Source organism: Myxocyprinus asiaticus, chromosome 10 (assembly GCF_019703515.2).
Source record: "Myxocyprinus asiaticus isolate MX2 ecotype Aquarium Trade chromosome 10, UBuf_Myxa_2, whole genome shotgun sequence".
In the NCBI taxonomy this organism is placed as follows: Eukaryota; Metazoa; Chordata; class Actinopteri; order Cypriniformes; family Catostomidae; genus Myxocyprinus; species Myxocyprinus asiaticus.
Genome location: NC_059353.1, coordinates 20,145,735 through 20,172,041, shown reverse-complemented (window position 1 = coordinate 20,172,041; position 26,307 = coordinate 20,145,735). Strand labels below are relative to the sequence as shown.

Genomic DNA, 26,307 nt, shown 5'->3' with positions numbered 1-26,307 from the left:
GTAACTGAGCAAACTACTTACCCATTGTTTGAAAAAAAAAAACAAAGTCTGTTGAACTTGATGTTACATGCAATGACAGGCACCCAAACCAAGTTTGTATTAGTCCTCAGTAGCTCACTCCTGATCCATTTTATAATTTATGGCTGTTATTAAAGGTAATATGTAGTAGCCCAGAAATCATGTTATTTTCTGAAGCTGTGTTATGTAGCAGAAACACTGCCAGTGTGGCCTAATGTGCTATATTATTTGCTTCCTGCATTGTCATCACCAATTTGAAAAAGGGATTTGAGGATGGGAAATGCTGTAATTCAAAGTATGTTTATAATTGTTACAGAATCATTGGCAGTAATCTATCTTATAACAGAATGTAAAATCTTTAGTGTGTCCAAATAATGTGATAGACAGAATGATGGTTATAAACAGCATGGAGCTGCCGAACTGTTAAATGAACCATCTCTTCCTCCCTGGTCATTCATTGCTTTCTGTTCTCACAAGTCCAGTTCAGCTGGCAATGAGCCACAGCTTCTTTATCCTACAACAGGTGCTCCGACTACAGCAGACTTTTCTCCTTTCAAACAGGCCCAGTAAGATTATGTATGGGCACTTATATGAAAAGAGGAGAATGAGTTTATATTTGGATCCCTCGCTTGCCATGGCGCTTAGAGCACATGTGTATATTTATTTGTTAGTGGAAGATTGAACTTTTATATTTGTTGGCTTGTCGTTATTTCAAGCCCAGATTGTGTAGACTATGTGCCAGCTGTGTTAAGGTGATCACCTCTCACTTTAGCTGGAGATCCAACTCAAACACACTGAGCAAAAGCCAGGCTCTGTGTAAATAAACACACTGCTCTTCACTGCTTACTTTTGGATGCTTTAGTCCAGGATTTGGCAAGGCAGCCCAAGTTACCAATTTAAATATTATAAGTTATTTTCAAGTTAAGGACATTAATAATTCTACTTAATTTTGTTTCTGTATCTTTGCTTGAGCCAATAAAAATGACAGCAAACCCTAATCAGAACAAACATGATCCCTTAAAGATGAAGTTCCAAAATAACAGCTGTTTTTAAACAGATCTGTATCCTGAACATCCCCTCCCCACACGACCCCCTGTCTCCCATTTGCTGGAGAAACAAATAGTCCCGCTCCAAACTCACACCATTGGTTGAGTCAAAGTCGCTGTGTTGAACTGGTCGTGATGCTCGAACAGACCAATGCTTTTAGCAACAGGGATAAAGTATGTACACTTTTCGAGGAAATCAGCCTATGAATGGTTTACTTATAGTTGACTCTGCATATTATGCTGGGATAGAACAAAGGATTTTAACATCCAGAAAATAATGCACTTCACCTTTAAGAAAATGTACTACCACATATCCCAAAAAATGGCACAACTGCTCTGACTTCCACAATGCTATGAACTTAATGGTACAATTAAAATGTGGTTCACGTGGGGGACTAATCTTGCGTTTTTAACATTCTGAGGTAGGGTATCCCGCAAGGTTCAGTTTTGGGGCTCCTTCTCAAAACACATAATCTGCAGTACAAAAACTAAATTACAACTTTGTCACCTTGGTTGTATAATTTCTTTGAATTACTGTTTAAATGTCTCATCACATATTGTGAACTTGAATTGGTCAAAAACACCGTGGATGGTCTTGATGGGAAGCAGAAGTGCTTGTTCTCATACTTTCGCTCTGAAAGACTTTAAAGGACATACTTTTAATGCTCAAAACCTGACACAGCCTCCCAGTCTCCATTCTGCCTGATCTCCTCAAGCCCTTGTCCCCATATGTGCCCTTTCATCATGTGATGCAGGCCTGCTTGTCATTCTGAAAGTAATATTAAAGACAGCAGGTGACTAGGCCTTCTCTAATAGAGCCCAGTCCTTATGGATTAGTCTACCAAACCATGTAGGGGTTTCAGGGTTCAAATTGTGCCTTAACATACTTGCCTAATCTGCTCTCTCCAGTTTTTTTTTCTTTTTCTGTCCAGTTCCCTTCATGCCCATTTAATTTATCCTGTATTTTCAATTTCTGTTATTACATTTCTTATTACCCTTACTAAAAAGATATTTGGCAGTACCGTTGTACAGTGTTAGTATCAGTTGGTAATACCATGGTACTGTACTTTAATATATGTTATGGTACTAAATGATTATCATATTAATGTACCATGGTATTTACATGGACTCATTTAGACATAGACTGTCTAATTGAGTCCTGGAGATGTCTCTTCTAGATTTATGTGCCTTGCTAGATGCTGACTGTTTGGCCATACTCCTCTTGTTTACCTGTTAGTGTCTCAATATGAAATATATATATATATATATATTTTCTGAATCTCTTTCACGGTCTGAACTGTATTCATGTGGTTTTGCTGAGGAAATTAGAAAAGTTGTTTTTGTCTTTTCAAACTGGACTTTCTTTACATTTCTGTTCAGATATGGCTAATGTTGGCCTGTAGCAGAGAATCTAGCAAACAAATGTATACACGGACAACAAGACTATCATTTTATGCTTTGCCTGGCTGTACATAATACACCACTGACTTTCCCAGCTCTGATTATGGGTGGGAGGTCAGGCCTGGTGGAATGTACCATACTGTAGTGCTCAATAAACCTGGAAATGTCCATTCCAAGTGTGTGAGAGAATATTTTACTTTTTGTCACAGCAAAAGCATTTGTGCTTCAGTGCACTTATGTCCCTTTGATTTTGTTTTTCTTGTAAAATCCAGAACTCAGTGTAGTGTATTAATATGAGCTAATAAGTACATAATAGTGATGTTAATGTAATTTTCTACAGATGATTCTGGAGATGACTCACTGGATTCGGACCTAGGGCTTGTAGGAAGTCATGCGTTCGCTCGTATGGAAGGGGACGTGGATAAGCAGCGTAAACTCATCCTTCAAGGTCAACTGTCTGAAGCAGCCCAGCAGAAACAGCACCAAAGAAAGTAAAAACTTCAGTTGTCTTAATTATACTATCACCTTTTACAAAATAAAAAGCCTTGTTTACTTGCCAACTACAATATTACCCCACCAAACCCTTTAGAGAAATGTGTTTTAATTTCAGCAAAATACCATCATTACCAAAGGTATTAATACTACTGTAAAAATATCATAAATTAATATACCTTTTTCATACAACACGAACAAAACAAATTGCTGTGCAAATCATTCATAAATTCATGTGTACATAATTTTGTACCATTGAATTGAATGCAACTCTTTATGTAGAAAGAGTTTTATCTATGATTCATACAGGAATTTGTTCTACTCATGTTTCATGAATGAGGCATATGTATTCTGAAACACAGAAAGGAATTTGTGTATTTTTCTAGCATTCTGTTTGATACATAATTGTAAGTAGCTTAGATGTAATGTAGTTGTTTCATATCTCTATACAGTTATAACCGCTGGCTGTGCAGAGCTCGAGCAGAGGACCTGTCAGACATTGCAGCGTTAAAGGCACTATATCAGACTGGTCAGTTGATCTCACTTGAATATTTTTGTGCGTTTCTTGTATGTTGTAAGTATATGTTAATGCACGTGGTGTTCCTGTAGTAATGTGAAGTGCTAGTGTGAAGTGCTTTTATGTCTGTCTGCTTCATCTCTCACACGTTCTTCAGCACATGCTCATTTGTTGCTGTCTCACTGTATATAGCTGTGCACATGTGGACTTTGTTCCCTCCATCTGTGTGTTTGCACTTTGGGCAGGAAACCTTTGTTCCGCCTCATTTGAGTGCAGCATCAGGGGGTTCTGTAATCCATTTCTCTTGTTTCTCAATTTCAGGATAAAAAATAACCACCAAAGTAACAGTTGCTGTGTTAATACATATTTATCATCATTGTTGTCATTTTTTTGTTGCTTAGGTCAAATAGCATCAAAGCTTGTTTGTTAACTCACCTACTGAGTTTAAAACCAGCTACTTAATGTCATTTTACCACAGTCTGTACACATTATGTCCACCAAAAGCAGTAGTGCCACCAAATTCAATTATTTAATTCTGCTTTTAATCATCATTGCAGTAAACCAAGGGGGAATACTTTCAGTCAGACTGGCTTGTAGATCTTACTCGCACAGTATATCTGAATGACATTGTCTCTTTCGACCAAAGAGGGGCAGTCTTTCTCCAGCTGTTTACCTCAGCAAGCATGTACAAAATATCCCATGAGGATGGACTATATGAAAACATCTGGTTACACACCTCCAAATGTTTCTTATAATATACTGCAAAACATTAATTCTAATACATATATATATACACACACAGTATTGTGCAAAAGTTTTAGGCACTTGTGAAAAATGTTGCATAATGAGGATGTCTTCAAAAATAATGGCATAAATGGTTTTCATTTATCACATAATGTCATACAAAGTCCAGTAAACATAAAAAGCTAAATCATTATTCGGTGTGACCACCTTTGCCTTTAAAACAGCACCAATTCTCTTAGGTACACCTGGACACAGTTTTTCTTGGTTGTTGGCAGAAAGGATGTTCCAAGCTTCTTGGAGAATTCACCACAGTTCTTTTATTTATTTAGGCTGTCTCAATTACTTCTGTCTCTTCATGTTATCCCAGACTGACTCAATGTTCAGTGGGGGGCTCTATGGGGGCCATGACATCTGTTGCAGGGCTCCCTGTTCTCCTATTCTAAATTTTTCTATTTGCAAAAGTAATGTTTGGGAGTCTAACTTATATTTCCTATTGACACACTAAAGCTGAAGATATAAATAATCTTAAGACAAATGCTTTTGTGAAACATCTTATGTGCCTAAGACTTTTGCACAGTAGTGTATATATACAACTGTTAGTTCCGGTCCTCGAATCTGATTGGACGAGAGACCCCATCATCACTCGGGCGCTTCACTGTGTATCACTCCGTTCATGCCATTCTAAACTAAGTGTAAGAGCAGTGCAGATGTGTTAAGAGCTGTCTCTTTACATTTAATTTTGTGACATTACAAATTTTTGCCAGCTGGTGGAGGCAAAAGACCATTTTTATGTGTAATATGAGCCAGTTAGTGACGTGAAGTGAGTCAGCATCACTCAGTGTTTATATTCAACAGCACTCCATGATCGCTCGTATTACTATTATACTACTAAAGCTAGGAAATAGCTTTAAACAGCTTTAAATGAACAACTTCAGCATTAAGGCTTATCACAGCTGAGAGACACAACAGACTGATTAATTACACAAACTCAAGGCGCTTACCTCTTACCGGACTTTCCACATTGGAGAGGATAAATGGTAGAGGACAGTTTCAATAGTGAAAAACACTTGCGCACCGGCTAGGGAGGAATACCCCTGCTTGGATGGCTATTTTTCCACTGAGAAAACAGGATGCATTTCACCAAAATTACATTATCTTCAGAAAGCTGACTAACAGACTACAGCATCATCAACAGGTGATCACATACGTGCTATCTCTCGCTCTCGCACGCACGCACACACACGCACACACACACACACACACACACACACACACACACACATCCTTGTTTCTCCAGTAACATCTTAGAAACAGCCCAAGCTGTGATACTAGTAGTTCTGTAGTGATGTTTTTGAGAGGCTTGGACGCATGATTTGGTTTGAACCAGCAACGGCAGATTCTGCATCGTCGCATAAGAAAGTAGTTCCATGCACAAATGCGTTTTCTGTGACCGTTTAAATGCGTTTTTTTATTTACTTGTTCATTGTTGTATATAAGCAATATAACACTCACAATTGTGCTATATGGCTCTAAATCAGCGCACTGTGATTTCCTACGGCACTCGGCCTTTGGCCGAATCACAGCAGTGCTGATATAGGGCCATATTGCACTCTTGCTAGTGTGATATTGCTTATATATACACAGTTGTGCTCAAAAGTTTGCATACCCTGGCAGAAATTGTGAAATTTTGGTATTGATTTTGAAAATATGACTGATCATGCAAAAAAACTGTCTTTTATTTAAGGATGGTGATCATATGAAGCCATTTATTATCACATAGTTGTTTGGCTCCTTTTTAAATCATAATGATAACAGAAATCACCCAAATGGCCCTGATCAAAAGTTTACATATATATGTTTGGCCTTGTTACAGACACACAAGGTGACACACACAGGTTTAAATGGCAATTAAAGGTTAATTTCCCACACCTGTGGCTTTTTAAATTGCAATTAGTGTCTGTGTATAAATAGTCAATGAGTTTGTTAGCTCTCACGTGGTTGCACTGAGCAGGCTAGATACTGAGCCATGGGGAGCAGAAAAGGACTGTCAAAAGACCTGCGTAACAAGGTAATGGAACTTTATAAAGATGTAAAAGGATGTAAAAAGATATCCAAAGCCTTGAAAATGCCAGTCAGTACTGTTTAATCACTTGTTAATAAGTGGAAAATTCGGGGATCTCTTGATACCATGCCAGGGTCAGGTAGACCAAGAAAGATTTCAGCCACAACTGCCAGAAGAATTGTTCGGGAAACAAAGAAAAACCCACAGGTTACCTCAGGAGAAATACAGGCTGCTCTGGAAAAAGACGGTGTGGTTGTTACAAGGAGCACAATACGACGATACTTGAACAAATATGAGCTGCATGGTCGAGTTGCCAGAAAGAAGCCAATGCCACAAAAAAGCCCAGTTACAATATGCCCGACAACACCTTGACACGCCTCACAGCTTCTGGCACATTGTAATTTGGAGTGACAAGACCAAAATAGAGCTTTATGGTCGCGACCATAAGCGCTATGTTTGGAGAGGGGTCAACAAGGCCTATAGTGAAAAGAATACCATCCCCACTGTGAAGCATGGTGGTGGCTCACTGATGTTTTGGGGGGGGGGGGGTGAGCTCTAAGGGCAAGGGGAATCTTGTGCAAATTGATGGCAAGATGAATGCAGCATGTTATCAGAAAATACTGGCAGACAATTTGCATTCTTCTGCACAAAAGCTGCTCATGGGACGCTCTTGGACTTTCCAGCACGACAGTGAACCTAAGCACAAGGCCAAGTTGACCCTCCAGTGGTTTCAGCAGAAAAAGGTGAAGGTTCTGGAGTGGCCATCACAGTCTCCTGACCTTAATATCATCGAACCACTCTGGGGAGATCTCAAATGTGCAGTTCATGCAAGACGACCAAAGACTTTGCATGACCTGGAGGCATTTTGCCAAGACGAATAGGCAGCTATACCACCTGCAAGAATTCGGGGCCTCATAGACAACTATTACAAAAGACTGCACGCTGTCATTGATGCTAAAGGGGGCAATACACAGTATTAAGAACTAAGGGTATGCAGACTTTTGAACAGGGGTCATTTCATTTTTTTCTTTGTTGCCATGTTTTGTTTTATGATTGTGACATTCTGTTATGACCTACAGTTGAATATGAATCCCATAAGAAATAAAAGAAATGTGTTTTGCCTGCTTGCTCATGTTTTTAAAAAAAATGGTACATATATTACCAATTCTCCAAGGGTATGCAAACTTTTGAGCACAACTGTATATATTTATTTATTTAACTACATTTACTCTTACAGTTCTGCAAGATGAGTCTATTAAACAGGGTAAGGTTGAAACGTGCAATGAGGTTGTTCAAATATCCTGTAAAAGAGAATTATGTCAGTGAAGGAAACACATTGGATAAAGGTGTCCGGCATATTGCATGACAGTCTGCCCAGCCTTTGAGGTTGGATTAGGGTTATAGGCTCGGCAGCCTTTCAGACTATAGAGGAAATGTCCTTCTTTATTGTAAACCAGGTGTGTCATGATTCTTTGTTTCTTGCTCTTAGGTGTTGATATGTGTGGCAGGACAGTCATGGTTGTTGTCGGGAGGAATATTCCAGTTACAGTCATTGATATGGAGAAGGTAAAAGAGAATTATTAAACTTCCATTATGTCATGATCAGTGTATGGCATTAATGTCCAATTCATCAGTTGCCCACTATTGAACATCTTATGGGGCAGCTAACATAAAATAAAGCATGTTACAAAAATTGGTTATATTTAACCTCTAAAACTGCTCAGTTTTGCCAGATTAAATAATGAGCATTAAAAAAAAAAAATGTTTACTGTAGCTCCTGATTTTATTTCAATATTTATATTTAGTCCTTTTTTAAATATATATTAAACCAGGGGATTTTTGGTGGTACTGCAGGGTTTCCGCCAATTATTGTTTGATCTCTAACAAAGTTTTGTGAAAAAATTCAAGCATGCAGTAGACAAAAGAAGACATATTAAGTTAAATTTAACCAAAGCTTAAATTTAACGTTTAAGAAGCTAACATTGAGCTTAATGTTTTATTGTCCCACCACATTAAAATGCATTAAGCAAAATTAAAATCTAATGTACAAGTATGTGACATTTGCCTAATAAAGACTGAAGACCCCTGTATTTTTAAAATGCTATTTATGTACATTTGTTAAACTAAGGGCAGTTTTTGTTTTTATCTTACTTTGATTTGTAAAATATGATGCTTTATTTTATGTTTTGCGCCTCATAATGTCCTCTGTTGGGTTCTCTGAAATAGTAATCTTCATTTGTGCTTATACTGTGTATGTGTGGATTAGGCTTTACTGTATTTCATCCACGTGATGGACCATATCACAGTGAAGGAGTATGTGATGGTGTATTTCCACACACTCACTGGTGAGCACAACCACCTGGACACTGACTTCCTCAAGAAGCTCTATGACATCGTGGACGCCAAGTAAGAGTTATTTCTGTTCCATTACAGAGATACTAAAAACCACCCATATTTCCTCCTCCCTCAGACCTTACCAGGGTTTAGAGATGATATGACTCAGTTCTTGGCTCATGTATTCTTTATAAACATAAATCTCTGATAGACATGGAAAATCTAATCACAGCTCCACAGAAATGCTGGCGCAATGAGTTTTAGCTTTTATGAGCTTCTTTTGCCAAACAGTACTATCTCTCTAAACCCAAATGTAGCCAAACCACACCACATATGTTGTGAGAATCATAGGGGAATGTCTGTGTCTCAAGCTTCCTGTGTCATGAAGATTTATACATTATAGTGACCACAAGGAGGTTACTATAATGTGGTTCGTTCTTGGTGGGGCGTGTGGTGAGTTGAGTGTGGATGCCGCGGTGGATGGCATGAAGCCTCCACATGCGCTGTGTCTCCGTGGCAACATGCTCAACAAGCCACGTGATAAGATGTGCGGGTTGACGGTCTCAGACGCGGAGGCAGCTGGGATTCGTCCTCTGCCACCCGGATTGAGGCGAATCACTACGTGACCACGAGGACTTAAAAGAACATTGGGAATTGGGCATTCCAAATTGGGAGAAAAAGGGGAAAAAATCCAAAAAAATAAAATAAAAACATGTCGTGGGCAGTGGTGAATGATCAGACTCCAGTCGCTGCCATCTCACTTGACGCCGAAAAGGCATTTGATATGGTAGAATGGGATTATATTTTTAAGATTTTGGAAATGTATGGGTTCAGGAATACTTCTAGTGGATTAAGTTACTTTATAGACACGCTGTAGTGGCAGTTCAAATGAATGGATTAAGTTCAGATTATTTTACTCTAGATAGGGGCACCCGGCAGGGTTGCCCTCTTTCCCCCTTATTGTTCTGTCTTGCCCTGGAACCATTAGCAGCCACGATAAAAAAGGAGGATGATTTTCCAAGGGTGGTGGCGGGAGGTCTGATGCATAAGCTTTTGCTTTTCGCAGATGATATTTTATTATTTGTCTCCGACCCTACTAGATCTATGCCTTGCCTCCACAGAATTATTCATTCCTTTTCTAAGTTCTCAGGATACAGAGTTAATTGGTCTAAATCCGAAGCTTTGGCTCTGACAGCATACTGCCCAGTAACGGCTTTTCAGCCAGGCGCCTTCCAGTGTTCCAAACAGGGCATTAAGTGGTTGGATATTTTATTCCCAGCAAATTTGTGTGATTTAGTTAGTTATTTTTGACCCTTTAATAAAAAGGTTTTCAAGCAATGTGGGCAGGTGGCCTTCATTACATTTCTCTATGACTGGGAAGGTTAATGTTATTAAAATGAATTGTATTCCAAAATTCAACTACCTGCTACAATCTCTCCCTATAGATGTCACCCTCTCTTATTTCAAGCAATTCGATAGCATAGCGAAGTCCTTCATTTGGAATGGTGAATGTCACAGATTACATTTTAGTAAGTTACATAGGCCGATTGACAAAGGTGGGTCAGGCTTACCCAAGAATTTGTTTTATTATTATGCATTTGGTCTCAGGCATTTGGCTCATTGGTCACTCCCACCTGAGAGAGCCCCTCCCTGGTTTTGTATTGAACAGGAAGTTCTTGCCTCAATTTCACCATTACAAAGCCTTTCTATCAAACTAACCGTAGAAGTTAAATTAACACCCCGTTATCTCGCATTTGTACTCGGTATGGACAAAGGTGTCCAGAGTGTTTAATTCAGACATTTATTTAAATGTTGCCTCGAGCATATGGCTGAACCCAAAATTATGTATCAATAAGTCTCCTTTCTGCTGGACAGAGTGGATTGTGAGGGAGGTTAATACACTCGGTGACCTATATGAGAGTGGAGTGTTGAGATCCTTTGAAAATATGGTTCAACATTTTGGGATTCCCAGATCTCAGTTCTATAGGTATTTACAGCTGTGCTACCTGCTCTGTTCTATTTTTTGGAGTAGCATACACCCTCCTAAAGCGGCAGATACTTTGGGAGTGGTGATTACTGCTTTTGGAAAAGGTCATGAGGCATCAGTGTACTACTCCCTGCTAATTCAGAGTCTGGGGGATGGAGCTTCAACTTCTCTCAAGAGATTATGGGAGAAAGATTTAAACTTGGTATTGGAGGAGGGAGTGTGAGCTAGGATTCTAAAAAACGTCAAGTCTACATTTAGAGATGCAAAGGGGCGCCTTATGCAATTCAAGATTTTACATCGATTCTGTTGGAACCCCTCTAGATTGTATAGGCTTGGTCTTAAAGACACACCCACCTGCTGGCAATGCCAATCAAAAGATTGGGACACAACCCATGTTTTTTGGTGGTGTGTTAAGATCCAAGAATTTTGGTTGAGGGTTCAGAGTTTTATGTGGGACGTATTGGGCACTCAAATTTCATTTTGCCCCAGACTCTGTATTTTAGGCGATGAGGTGGTCATCAATATAGGGGATAAACGCATAAAAAATTGGGTCCTGGCCAGTGTTATGATAGGCAGATGGGTTATTCTTAGGGGATGGAAGTTGGCTGGAGCACCCTCAATTCGAGAGTGGTGCATGGAGATGGGCAGGGTAGTGGCATTTGAGGAAGTGTTGCATAGAAGGCTGGGCAACCTGGGTCTATTTAATAAAAAATGGGGCAGCTATTTAGGCTTCTTAGAAGGCTCTTGTGGAGAGACAGTGGAGAGTGATGCATAGTTTTAAATGTGTGTGTACAGCCTTGGGGGGTAGGCGGGGATTGTTTGGGGGAATGGTTGTCATTTTATATAATTTGATTCCACATTTTCTGGTATGTTTGTTTAAGTTGTTGTGTGGAATCAATAAAAACAGTGCAAGATATAAACAGAAAAAGAAACTTCTAGAGAATCTGTATATAGAAGAAGATATTATATATGGCTCATCTAATCCAGTAATCCAGTATGTATGTTTGGGATTTCTCTGCTTGAGCTGCGTGAGTTGAATGCGCTAACACCGGCAAAATGAACCGCGCTGAAACAGGTTAAATACCTCATTCAAATGTATCCTATTTATACATGATCTGTAAGAAACACGCTATAGGCAATGTAATATCCTTTCACGGAAAACGTATAAGTTTTTAAAGCATAAAGAATTCAGAATAAAGTATGCTAGCATCTAAGAAGTAGCTAATACTTAAGTCTATTCATTATTATTTCAGGAGCTCAGGTTTTTCCACAACAAGGACAGTATGTATATGTTTGATAAAAATGTTTGAATATTTGATTAAAGTTTGGTTCGTTACAGTTTGACACTTTTTTTTGTTCATTTTGCTCATCATCAACAAATACATTATTTTCGTTGACTAAAATTATTTCATTTTCATCAGAGTAAAGGCCTGTTCGCACAAAATCCGTGAAAATTTTTCGAGACAGACCTCTGACGGAAGATCTATTCACACCAAGTCCGTAAAGAGATGACACTTAAAAACTATTTCATTCCTGTACAGTAGACAGCGCTGTTGCTATGCTGCTGTTATACCAGTCTCCTGTTCACACTCTTCAGCTGTTAGAGATGAATATAATAAATGCTGTTAAATTTATTTTCCTAATTTGGTGTAACTGTTTCATTATGTTCTTTCCATGATGTTGATGCATTTTGAGGTGTATATAATCTCCTTATATACTCGGTGTTTTTATGCGAGTGTGATGAGTAAAGAGCGCTGTTTCATATTTATTTGGACATTTATTTTGCTCAGCATTGGACGTTTATCATCTGCACATCCAATGCTGGTATTCGCTAGTTGATTAGCACCACCAACGCGCTGGATTGAGCAGCTGCAGCAACTCTGGAAAAATGACAAAAGGTTCTTCTCATTGGTCAGTCAGTTTTCCTCGCATTCCGAATTAAAAATAAATATTGACTAATTTTAAAGGATATTTTCATCAAGACTAAAACAAAGACTAAAACAAAAAACTGTGAAAAAATGAACACTGGTAAAAACTAACGTAAACCAAATTCAGTGTTCAAATTGGAAATAAAACGAAAAACTATAACTATACAGGTTGTCAAGTCATTTTTATTTGTATAGCGCTTTTCACAACACACATCGTTTCAAAGCAGCTTTACAGAAAATCATGCATTAATAGAAAATGAAACTGTAATATCTATAAAGTCTTAGAGTCATCATTGTGTAGTTTGATTAAATATGATTGTAAATTGTGTATAAAAATAAATAATTAAATCATAATTGTATTTAGAACCCCAGTGAGCAAGGGGGACTGTGGCAAGGAACACAAAACTCAATAAGATGTTGGTTAATGGAGAAAAATAACCTTGGGAGAAACCAGGCTCACTGTGGGGGCCAGTTCCCCTCTGGCTAAACAACATGAATATAATGCCAATATTAGTTATTTATGTGCAGTGCAGGTCGTGGTTTAAAATTAGTAAACTAAATAAGTGTTAAGGGTCAGTATTTATACAAAAATTTTTATGAACTGTAAGATTAATGACTGATGACTTTGAAGTTCATCCTGGATTAACTGCAGAAGTTCACATAGATGCATTGTCCTTCGTTAGTTGGCCGATGAAGGCTTTTGTTGGCAATAATTGAGTCTATGTATTCCATTATAAGAGTGTAGTCCATCATTAGACCAAGGTGATGCAGGCAGAGATCAATGAGGTGCACCGCAGATCAACCAGCAGGTCATTTCGGTGAGATCTATCCCACGTTCAAGGTTCAGGCAGTGGCATATGAAGTATCCCATGTCTTATGGTTGGAGTTGGCATCCGTTCATCCCCTGAAGTCCATCGTAATAGACTAAAGTGATGTCTGGCTGGCACCGGCTGCGTTTGGTCATCATCACTCAGAGACACATAGCAGTGGAGTCCGAAACCAAGCAGGAACGGAGGTGGATCTGGCCGGCTCTGGTAACCTCGGAATATAAATCCCGAGGTCGAGACAGGGAAAAAATCATTCTAATAATCGTTAGATTAGTCAATTATCAAAATAATCGTTAGTTGCAGCCCTAATTCTAAGTCAGAATATTCTGAAGGTCTGTGCTGATTTAGAGGATGTAGCTTGAAAGCTCTAAGAGGGGTGACAATTTATTATTTGGTTTAGGGATTTTAGAAAATCCAGCATATCTCTGACATGGCAGAACAGTGTAATCATTGTAATCATGCTCTTTGTATTATTTATCAAAAGCAGAGTATTGGATGTCCTCACAATTGGCCTTTAGAAAGTATTGCCAAGCATGGTGTGGTGAACAAGATAATAGTGAGAGGAATGATAGATTCTGTAATGTTTCTGTTAACAATCAGACTGATGTGAATAACTCAGCAGGCCGCTGAAAATGTCACTCCCTGTGACCCATGTGCATGGGTTTGGACAAAATAGGGTAGTCCATCGTGGGAAAGAGGGAGAGGGTGATGGACACGTCCCACACATTTTCTGAACACCCCTTCGCTTCTGGCCAGCCAGTTGTCCAGATCGCTATCCGCCTATGTGCTTTGGACATCAGTGTGCGGTTTGGACACGATTGCCGTGCTGGACTCAACTCACAGACTTTTGCTTGTTCTTAAAATATGCACCCTTGTTTCAAACTGCTGTAGTTTTCTTTCTAATGGGTTTATTGTTTTTGTTAAGGCAATAATCCTTTCAAAGCCCAGCGCCCTAGAGGAATTCACTATTTGTGTATTAAGTAATTAGTTGAATGTGTTGATAATGTTTATAAAACCATTTCAAGTTTTCCTTTGTGTTTTAGGTTTAAGAAAAACCTGAGGGCTTTCTACTTTGTTCACCCAACGTTCCGCTCCAAGGTAAATGCAATGAATTCATCATCTCAGATGTGAGTCCATTAAATGCAGCACAAGATGTTCATCTAGTTTCGAGCAGCACCATGAAAGCATTTCTTTCAAAGCTCATACAAGCCTATGGTCTAATTCACAACAGTCAGCTCCACATGTTTCACATTGACTAAGAAAGGATCTGTACGACTCTCTGTAATTTAATCTGCTGAAAGGCATCTCTGAGATCACATTGAGATTTATAATGTGTCCGCACTAATTGCTCCATAGTGTTCCACAGAAGCTATTCAGTTAATTGAAGTGCTCATGAGTGCATGTTGCCTCTGCCAGGCCTTACTTTTATTTGTAAAATTATTCAACAATTATGCTCTGTGCTCTCCAAATGTAGAGGAACCCCTGCAATTAAGTATCAGATGTTAATTTTAAAATGCATCCTTTGCACTCAGAGAATGCTCTAGCATTGTAACATTCCCATGTGTGAAACATGTTCAAGCATTATAGATGGACTTATTAGAGAAAATGCTGAAGATGACGTGTTGAAGCTCCACAACAGCTTTAGGAACTTCAGGCCGAGTATGGAATAATATACTACCATAATACTCATACTATTTCTGCTGTATGAGACAGATATGGCAGAAGTAGTTAGAGTAGTAGTATGCCATTCCAAACTCAGCCTCATACTTTGCTGTTAACAGGCTCGTAGCTAAGCTGACCTATTTTGTAGCTGTCTGACCTTTTAATTGGTAATTTTCGATGCATTTTTCCTGTCTTGAAAATGATTTTTACCTGTTGAGTTAAACTGTGGAAATTAGCCAAAGCTTAACAGCAGCTGTTGATTATACTATTTGACTTTCTATGTCTTTGTATGTCATCAAATGTCTGTAACCCCCATTGCATTTGTCGAACTTAACCATTCAACCCTGTGACCAAAATTATTGTATGAAAATTGATCAAACATTTTTCTTTCATTTATGGGAAAATAAATACATTTGTTAATTGCAAACCAGCATTTGACTACCCACTACACAAACTAGCTAGCACCTTCTGAGTGATAGCTTAATTTATCCTAAATGTACAACCCATGTTACACATTCTGGTGTAGTTTTTAAAATTCTGACTTCTATTTTTTTATTTAAAATGTATTGCTAGAAAATAACAAAATCACACAATCAAGGTTTAACCTGTATTTAAAAATGTCCCAAATTTCAATAACAGTTTTGCAAGAATTTTAATTTAACCAAAAAAAATTGCATAAATGCTTGAAATAATATGTAGTTTGACCTTGTGAGTTGGTTGAACAATTTTTTTTCTGAAGGTTTAGCACCTCCTTTCATTGACCCTTTGTTAAAAAAAAAAAAAAAAAAACAATTACTGAAAAATTTAGTTTCAAGCAATATTTTGTACACTTTTTTTAAAAAAGTGCTTCTCAATCCTTCTAAGGCCTTTGCTTGCAATTCCCATCAGGTGTCCACTTGGTTCTTCACGACATTCAGTGTATCAGGCCTTAAAGAGAAAGTCCATCACATAGAGAACCTCCAGCAGCTCTTCACCTGTATCCTGCCCGAACAGATCGACATCCCTCCTTTTGTCCTGGAGTATGACACACGGGTGAGTTTTCAGCCCTGTCGCACACACTTTGTCTTTGACAATAATTTTAAAGGAAGTAAAGGAAGTTACACTTTGAAAACTAAATGGGTACTGTGTACTAATCTGACCTTTATTTAATGTTTCTGTATAAAATCTGTTAAGGGAATTTAACCTTTGATAAACTGCATTTTATTATTTAAGCCTCTGGCCAACTTTCACAGAGAACCAGCTGCTACTTTGTAACATAAATTCCCCACAATATCAAATTATCAATAGCATGTCATCCAGGCCCGATTTTGCATGTGTATTTTGAATGATTAAAAACAGGCTTCAGATGTTTGGGAAAACACATCTCTATTCTTATGAAGGCTTTCTTCATTTGTGTTTGTATTGTCTATTTTTGCTTTCATATAGTATGTCTCTCTTATTTTTTAAAGAGAGTTTAGCTCAAACACGTGAAAAGGTTGTCTCAGTACATAAAGTACTTAAAATGCACAACTTATGGCCAATTTTAGAAGCAATTTTATGCAAGTTCCCCTTAAAAACCTAATACCTATGAATAACGAGCTATTTTTGTTTTTCTAACTGGTTTCCCTTCACAACCTGTTCTTTACATGCAGCTCTTAGCTATTTGTTTTATTTTTAGTAAAGCTGCTATTTAAAATAATCTTCATGGTTTTATTTTAGTTCTTAAAGAGGTCCTTTTATATTTTGAAATGGATTGTGTTTGGCTTGTGTAAAGGAGATGCTTTGGGTCAGCAGTTAAAATAAGTCCCCAAGTATGGGTGGAGGAAACTCTTTCCTTTCGCAGATTTAAAGAAGTCTCAACTGTGTGAAACTAAACCATCTGAGAGCTGTGCTGCCACACACTCAACATTACTGTTTATTTCTCAAGATGACTTAAACTTGTTATGTGGGTTAGGGTGTCATATTTAACCCTTTAAGTGGGCCCGCACAGAAAAAAAAATAATAATAATCATCATATTATTAATAACTACAAACTTGCCCAACACAAAATAGGTATTTTTTTAAAGCTTAGAAGCAGTACATTACAATGCATGTAGGCATTATGACCAAAAAAGAACAGAAGTTTTTGTTTTGATAATGTAATTATAATTTGGCACTGTACATATTGTAAACTGTAAAAACATAAAACTGATCAATTAGTCATGTGTTATATGTCGTTGGAAAGCTCTCAAAGAGTAGAATACAACCAGCCTATTGTCTTACTTGCAGACAAAAATATAGCGAGTAAAAACTAAGTATATGCCTTTGACATACAGGACATGTTACATGTAAACAGGTGTTGCTTATATATGCTGAATTTTCGATTATAACTACGTGAAAAATAAACAAAACATGAAATATCACATACCATTATTCAGACGAGGGGATTCCCATTAAAACTAGCTCACACACAATATTGTCAGATGCATAGATCATTAGATAATCCACATGAAGCACAATGTGCACACAGCACATAATATGCTATCTGGCTAAAAACTTTTCCCAAATCAGATGATGTCTTTGGAAATGATGTAGTACGCTGTCCAGCATCATGAAACGCTAAACCAATCATATTAGGATTCAGATCGCTGCAACCAGAGGTTAAAGTCATCCAAATATGGGCAGAAAGGATAATTCACTGTTATCCCATATGGCCACCAGGAGATGGTGCCAGGTACATGACACAGACTCGGTGGCTCAGATGACACAGAATGGAACAGGAAGAGATCTCGTTACTCATGCCTGCATGCTTTGTAGAGAGAGCATACCTTTAGTCATTGTTGTATTTGCATGTATAATTAGTTCTTATATATAGTTATTATGTTTTTTTTTTTGTTTGGAGAGGCTTTTGGACACTATGAATAATTATTTTTGTAATACTATAACTTTTGACTGCATTGTCGTATCAACACAAAATTTTACTCTGTTTAAAGGTTGTTTTTTTTTTTTTTTTTGTCGAGTTATAAGACTTTAAAGAGCCCATATTATGCTACTAGAATAGATTTACATGCTTTTAATATTCGGAAAAAATTTATACTGTACATTGCTGCAGCCCCTCTTTTCACCCTCTGGATGAAACACTCTGTTGTAGCTCCGGTCTCTTAAAAGCCCAGTCTGCTCTGATTGGTTTGCTGGCCCAGTCTGTTGTGATTGGTCAACCACGTAGAGTGTGTGTCGGAAATGTAACGCCCCTTACCATAACCGAGTTTCAGCTCCTGAGCAGCTGTAAACACTATTGTAACTACGGTAACAGTGACGTCGGTTTTTGCCATACCAGTTCGAGACCGAGTCCGATAATGAAAGTTTGGAAGAACAAGCTGATCGACCCGAACCACCTTCGCAAGCACGACTTGAGCAGGACGTTTCACAGTGGTAGGTTTTAATTTTGTAGCTTTCTTACAAGTACACTTTTGATTTATTGTGAACCTAACAAAGCTTCAAGTAAAAGACATGTAGTACATCTAAGTTAGTCATCTTTTGCTGGAGTTATGAACGGAGAACAGAGGCTTACTCCTGGTTGGACATTACCGGGGGTATTAGAGAGTTAGTGAACAAGTTAGCCATGGACTACCGTGGATAGTGGCTGTAACATTACAGCTTGTAATTATATAAGACTCTTGAGATCGACCATTTTGTAACACAGTTTTAGGTAAAAGCCGGACCACATCTGAATAGTAAACCCTTACCAAAACAATAACGTTACATAGCAAGTTAGCAGAGCACAACCATGTATTGCAGATGTAAAATGACCATTTATAAAAATAAATCCATCTCCACAATTGATCACTATTCATGATAGTAAGAACAACAAACAATCTGCATAATTCTACACAATTGTAGGTAATTGTGGGCCCACAGCTGATTAGCAAAACTATTTCAACACAATAACATTAGCTAGCAGGTTAGCAGAGGCCTACAGATGTGCACTGGTTGTACACCATAGCTACAACACAAAACTCTGCATTGAACCCTCGGTAGCAGATAAATCCACAAATAATCAAGCATACTTACAGGTTGTGATACTGAAGCGCCAGATTGTTCCAACAAAGTGGGAATTGCACCATCTTTCAGGAGTAACTATCTTGAAAATCCGACATTGGTTGTGATTGTACTGCTGAGGAATAGTGGTAAAAATAAATTTTAACCACTGATTCTTTAATTCGTCTGCCTTTGGAAGTCCAAACAAAGAGGTTTTGCTTTCGCAGTTAAGAAAATGGCATCTTCTCGACATGGCGACAACACTAACCCAACTCATCCTGGCCTCGGCTATAACTACCTTTTTTTGAGGGCGGGCCAAAGTAACCTTTAGGTGGGCATTATGCAAATGTGTTGCATACTGACGTAGATACTTTACGGAAGAAATGGCTGAACTACAATCCAGCCATTTCTTGTAGTTCAGGAGCAGTGTTTTCTGTGGTAGAGAATAACTCCCTTTGGCAAGGACTTTGTGCTTTGTAAATTTGCAGACCTTTTACATGCACAAAGAGCTATATTACACACTAAAGGAGAGGTAAAATCCCCAAAAGCATAATAGGGCCTCTTTAATTTTGGGGATGCCACTGAAACAGGAAATCTTTAAAAATACCTTCAGAGCTTAAAGGGTTAAGGAAATGTTAAAATAATTAAATTTAGTGAGTTGCTGTGTAAGAGGAAATATTATGCTTGGTGTTCTCTGGCCTTGCAGAATCTCATATTACTGTTATAACTTGACAATTTGGCCTTTTATTTTTTTCCATTTTGTGGTCAAATGAGTATTGACATTTTTGGTACCTTTGTCACCATTGTTAAATCCAAGCATGTCACTCTGGAATGAAAGCAATAAAAGAGTTTTGTCACATCCAATGACAAACTATATGCTATATTGATTAGACCCATATGGGTTCACGTCAATCCTGAATATACTGTGTAATACAGGGATGGATGGATGGATGGATGGATGGATGGATGGATGGATGGATTACCAAAATATGAAAAATTATCCAGAACTTTTTACATCAGCCAACTGAATAAATGAAGCCTTAAAGAATACTGAACTGCACACAAGCAATTCAGAGACAAGATAAGAGATGCTTTTAGAATCTCGCATCTGAATATGTGCATGTTTCCAGCAGACTTTACTTGAAGTACATTTCAGTCTGATGGGATTTCCCCCCACACGACATGTTGCAGACTGTGTTTGCGGTGTTTGAAATGTATAGATCATCATCTTCGTTAAACAGTTCCGACATCTTGAATATGATGAATTATGTTAATAATATAACACCCGTGGAACCAGAGTCATAAGTAAATGTTAAAAATCATTTTTGACATTTACTTTATCTCATTTATTATTTACTTACTTTCCTGCAATAATATCTGCAAAATGTCTGCATGCTTTGAAGTCGATGCCCACTGTCTAAGACCCTGACTTTGATAGCTCTGAAAACCTAAAATGTAAAAAAAAATGTTTAAGGGAATGTAAAATTAAACTACATTATATGGCCAAAAGTTTGTGGACATCTGAACACCAACATTCATATGTGCTTGTTTAACATTTCATTTCAAAACCATAGGGATTAGTCTCACTTTTTGCTGCTACAACATCTTCCACACTTCTGGAAAGGCTTTCCAAAAGAGCATCAGTGAAGTCAGACACTGATGTTGGGTAACTGACCCTGGCTCACAGTCGGCATCCAGTTCATCCCAAATGTGTTTGAGTTCAGGTCTGGGCTTTGTGAGGCCAGTCAAATTCTTCCACTCCAGACTCTGTACATTATTTCTTTATGGACCTCACTTTGTGCACAGGGATAGAAACAGAACAGAAAAGGGCCCTACTGTTACCACAAAGTTGGAAGCGCACAATTCTTTAGAATGCCACTGTATACTGTTGCATTAAGTTTTATCCTCACTAGAATTAATGGAATAACCAAACATGCTCATTAAAAGGAGGTGTCCTCAAACTTTTGGAGTTATAGTGTACGTCCCATTTCTTTATTGAAGAAGCTTCAGTTTTAGTTTAGTTTTCTTTTGTTTTTAACCATTAGCGTAGAGTTCCCACACACAGACCTCGTCTTATGCTACATTTCCTATCATATGTTCTTTCCAAAAATAATTTAAATGAATTATACACCTAATTATTCATATACTGTCATGTAGATTTTTATTTCCCTTCCATGTTTTTGAATATTTTTGTCTGTTTTGTACCTGGGCTTAAAGTGCACAGAATTACAGCTGCACTTTTTGATCCCTCTAAATGTAAAGGGAAGGAAGACACAAAGGTGAAGCAGCTGTGAAGAATCTATCCAACCAGTAATGCGATAATTGGCTGATCATTCTCTCTGCACCCGGTGCATGTTTTGCTGTATTTATGTGTACGCTGAACCAGAGTGCCGGAGCACAGACTCGATTAGGAACAAATTTTATCCAACAGATTGTTTGTGCATTTGATTTGCATGAAAGACACTTTGTACTTGTGCTTTAATCTGTGCAAAACAGAATAAGCAAACTCTTTGACATTTCAGGTCATTGTTGGTGTGGCAAAATTGTGTTGACGAAATCTTGTTTTCATCAATCTTTCGGTGAGAATTATACAACTAAAAGACTAATGTTGCCCATTAGGCATGTAAAGTTGTGTAAATGTAGGCTGATTGTCTTCAGGTGGAGTATTCACAGGAAAGCATCTGTTTTGCAGTGTTATTATCATTGAAGAAAACTAAAGGAAAACCTTTTGTTAACTGAAATAAAAACTGACATAACAGGAAAACTTAACCTATAGTACATTTAAATACATTTTTATGACACTAAAATAAAATAAATGACAATAAATTAAACAAAAAAGGCAACATAAATGTAATCCATAAGACTCCAGAGGTTTAATCCATGTATTCTGAAGCGATCCAGTTGGTTTTGGGTGAGAACAGACCAAAATATAACTCCTTTTTCACTGTACATCTTGACAGCAGTCTCCTTGGTGATCATGATTTCAAGCTAGGTTACACTCCCTATAGCTTCATCTAGCATTTTGCGCATGCATCAAGCACTAGGCAGTGTAATCGAGCTTGAAATCATGATCGTGCCTAGAGACTGCAATGGCAAGATGTACACTGAAGAAGAGTGTTACTTTTTGGTCTGTTCTCACCCAAAACAAACTGGATTGCTTCAGAAGACATGGATTAAACCACTGGAGTCTGATGAATTACTTTTATGCTGACTTTATCTCTTTTTTGGAGCTTTTGGAGTTCTGGTCACTTTTACTTGAATTGTATGGACCTACAGAGCTGAGATATTCTACTAAAATCTTCGTTTGTGTCCTGCAGGAGAAAAAATAAGTCACACACATTTGGGATGGCATGAGGGTGAATAAATAATGAGAGAATTTTTATTTTTGGGTGAACTATCCCTTTAAGTTTTGTCTTGGATTTTCTGTATATTGTAAAATTAGAAAAACCTTTACAACTCGCCATCATTAAACATGAAAATACTAGGTAGATAGTTGCGGTAGATGGCCATGAAAAATTTAACGCCTTATATCGGTTAAAGCATTAACCTTGGCAGCCATAAAATACATAAACTAAAAATGAAAATGAAAAAACTATATATACTGTAAAACTAAACTGAAATTAGCAAACACTGATTAAAGACAAAAACGAATCTTTGAACATTAAAAGGTGTATAAATTAACATTAATGCACCATGAACAAACATTAGCGAACAATCAAACTAAAAGTCATTAAGTAAAAATAAAATTAAGCTCATTTAAAATACAAATAGAAAATAAAAACTAGAATAAAACTGGAAATTAAAACTAAATAAAAAATTCTAAACTATTATAACCACGCTGCACTGTCAAAGCCTAACAGTCCTTAAGTACATATGCCAACATGGAATATCCCACCATTGGCTCTAACCATATCTTCTGAAGTTCTGCTTTACTCACTGGGACTCTCCTTGTGTCTCTTATTTCTTTAAACTGTGACTTTTTTGTCTTTCTAGAGATGATTATCTTATGTTTAAGTGCCTTGCATGGATAAACACATTTTTCAGTTAACGTATCTCTCTTCTATGTTATATCAATAATAGCATGCGCTTTTGGTCTCCATTACTTACAGACTTGGATTTACTCCTGGACTACCTTTACTTGAGTATATCCTGTCATTCTTTGATTACCCAGTCAGTTAATGGGCGGGAAGGGAAATGGCAGTATTAGTAGGCTTTTAATGGTAATTTCACTTGGCTTTCTCTCTCTCCCCATATGAATAGATGCACTGCCATGGAAAGTCCAGCCGCAGTCACCACAAATAACCCAGTCAATGTTCCATAAAGCATTGAAAAGGCCCTTAAAGGGTTTTTATTTTTGACTTTTACCTAATTGCAGGTACGCTATCAGTCAAAGGTTTGGACACACCTACTCATTCTTTATTATTACTGTTTTTCCATATTTTAGAATAGTAGTTAAGCTATAGTGATATAAACATAAATTCAGTCAAGCATGTCCAAACTATTTGTCATATCGCCGGTGCTCTAAAACAATTTTCTACAGTCTAGTCTTGGAAAAATGTTAATCTCCTTTTGCTTTCATTTGACCTGAAGGTATGAAACTCTGTTGCTTCCTGTTGGATTCTCCTCAGCTTCCGAAAGTTAATTATCAGTCATGCTATCAGAGCAAACACATGTTAATTCCCTGCAGATTATTTTATCTAAGTGCTGATTTGGTTCTTGAAATCCTTGCATTTAATCTTCTCGAGGATATCCTATAAACCATAACCTTTACTAAATATTTGCATCTCACCCCTAGCGAGGCCATTTGGTTAGAGACACATTTTTTGTTGGCTTTAAATCTATATTCAGATCCATGCATGAAAGCCTCTAGGATGTAGGTGTGGCCTAGGCCTATGATGTGGTGACTGTGGCTCCTTGCCAATTTCCTTCCAGCTTTTTACAGCGTTTTTGTGTTTGTCATCCAGTCCATGTGCAAACGTAACCCTTTCTACAGTTTGTTTGTATTTATTCAAATGTACTCATAAATGTCCACTCTGCTTTCTCAGGTTAACAGCCCCTATTACACGGCTCACTCCTCAGGCCTATGATGGTATCAGATAAACCCAATACAGAGGAGTTTAATTGACCTACCACTGTATGCTGAACCCCACAGCCCTGCACTGGGCAGACACGCAACCTGATGACCCGATTCTGACATGGAGCTTAGGTGGACAGAGTCAAAGGTGTGTCTCTGCCATTCCTTGGCAGATGAGTTTTCTCCATGACACTCAAGAGACTGTCGATATGTCTTTACATTTTCTATTCAATAATGCTGTCTAAACACAATCTGCTGAAATCTGCTGAACGTCCCAGAGATCTAGACGAAATCAAAACGTCATTATAGGAACCACTGATCCGACCCAAGTTTTACTGGAAAAGATATGTGTATGTGTTTCTAGATTAAGAGATGAATTTGATATATGCATAACAAACATACTAAACCAATGTTTTTTTTTCCCAATGCGAAACATGTAACAATGTCTTTTGTATCTGTGTGAATAATGGCTGAAATCACAATGGTTTCTGCTGTTTTTATATTCTCATGGCCTTGTCAGTCCAATTATTTAACAGCCTATAGCCAAATAGCCTTGGATTTATCTTACAAGGTAGAGTAAATGATGACAGAATTTCTTTTCAAACCCATATGACTTCCTTTCTTATGTGGAACGCAAACTGCTTTAAATGAAGAATTTTCATTTTTGGATAAACTTTCCCTTTAAGACATTTATGTTTTATATGAGGCAATAAACATAAATATCACTACATATTCTTGTACTTTGACAACAAACCCCTATCTAGATTTAATTTACTCTATTAATAATATTACATATGAAGGATCTCATAGTGTTTTGTTATTTCCATGAATACACAGTTACATGATTCAGATGTCTCTCATCATCAGCCTCAGTAATACCATCCTGTAGCAATAGAATGTCTAAAACCTGGAGGGTACTTCATTTGTACATTTTTCTGTCTCTGTTCATTTTCTGGTGGGTCTTCAAATACAGGCCATTTCATCTAAAGTACACTAAAAATCTTGAAGAGTGTCAGTTTTGTATTTTACTCTCAGTGAAGCAGATTTGCATGCATGGCCAAAGGAATCGCATAGACCAAGAGTTGTTTTCTAAGTGAAGCATTGTAAATAGTGTAATTGTAGATACAATAAATGCTGTCTGTTACTATTAATTTTGGTTTGTTTTAGTCAGCCCTTTCTCTAACTGTGCAGTGATTATGTGCTAAGTTTCGTACCATTTTAAATGAAGTATGACGTATGAACCATGATGATGCAGTGAGTATTATTTGAATAAAATAAATCTTGTAGTGGTATGTTACCCTTATACATCGTTTGGGTTTCATTATTTTGTTAGATTTTAAGATTTTAATTTATTTTGTTTAAAGAAATATTCCAGGTTCAATACAAGTTAACCTCAATCGACAGCAATTGTGGCATAATGTTGATAACCACAAAAATTTCTTTTGACTCATCCTTTTCTTTAAAAATGCAAAAATGGAAGTTACAGTGAGGCACTTACCATGGAAGTGAATGGGGCCAATCCATAAGCGTTAAATATTCACTGTTTCAAAAGTATAGATGTAAGACATAATATGTGTGTTAACATGATTTTAGTATGAAAAAATCACTTATTAACCTTATTTTACAACTTTGTTGCCATGGCAACATAACGCCATAAACCTAAAATTTTAAAATGACTGTAAAACAACGATTTAAACATTTTTACAGCTCACACATAATACATGAGTTTTAACAGAAGAATTAATGTAAGTGCTTTTAAAAAATTATAACCTTCACATCTCTGCATTTAAACCCTCCAAAAACTGGCCACATTCACTTTCATTGTAGGAGCCTCACTGTAACCTTGATTATTGCTTTTTTTTTTTTTTTTGCTAATCAACATTGTTACAAATGCTGTCGATTGATCTAAACTTGTATTGAACCCGGAATATTCCTTTAATATGAATATAATAGGCATTTTCAAATTTGAAAGCATACAGTATGAAAACAATATTTTAAATGTGGAAACAGGTTTGAAATAAAAGCACAGCCTTTTATTTTCTAATCTCATTTCAGTTTAGCCTATATCAAAGGACATCTACAGTTCAGTATTTATGATATAATATTTGAAACTACAGTTCAACTTGATGCCAAAAACAAAAAACATCCAGTGAGGGGCAGTTCTGTGGACAGAAATGCCTTGTTTATGAGAGAGGTCAACAGAGAATGGCTAGACTGGT

General features: G+C 37.4%; 1 protein-coding gene across 4 annotated transcripts in view; it reads left to right on the top strand.

Moving 5' to 3' along the window:
• LOC127447025 (ganglioside-induced differentiation-associated protein 2) overlaps positions 1–25,391 on the top strand; it is a 32,522-nt gene extending 7,131 nt beyond the window's left edge. For all 4 annotated transcript variants that reach the window (XM_051708472.1, XM_051708468.1, XM_051708471.1 and 1 more), the window contains 7 exons: positions 2,806–2,956; positions 3,410–3,486; positions 7,770–7,846; positions 8,547–8,686; positions 14,400–14,454; positions 15,907–16,050; positions 24,060–25,391. In XM_051708472.1, coding sequence (XP_051564432.1) covers positions 2,806–2,956; positions 3,410–3,486; positions 7,770–7,846; positions 8,547–8,686; positions 14,400–14,454; positions 15,907–16,050; positions 24,060–24,101 — 686 coding nt within the window. In that variant the 3' untranslated portion in view covers positions 24,102–25,391. The remainder of the gene's footprint in view (positions 1–2,805; positions 2,957–3,409; positions 3,487–7,769; positions 7,847–8,546; positions 8,687–14,399; positions 14,455–15,906; positions 16,051–24,059) is intronic.
• The last annotated feature ends 916 nt before the right edge of the window (positions 25,392–26,307 follow it).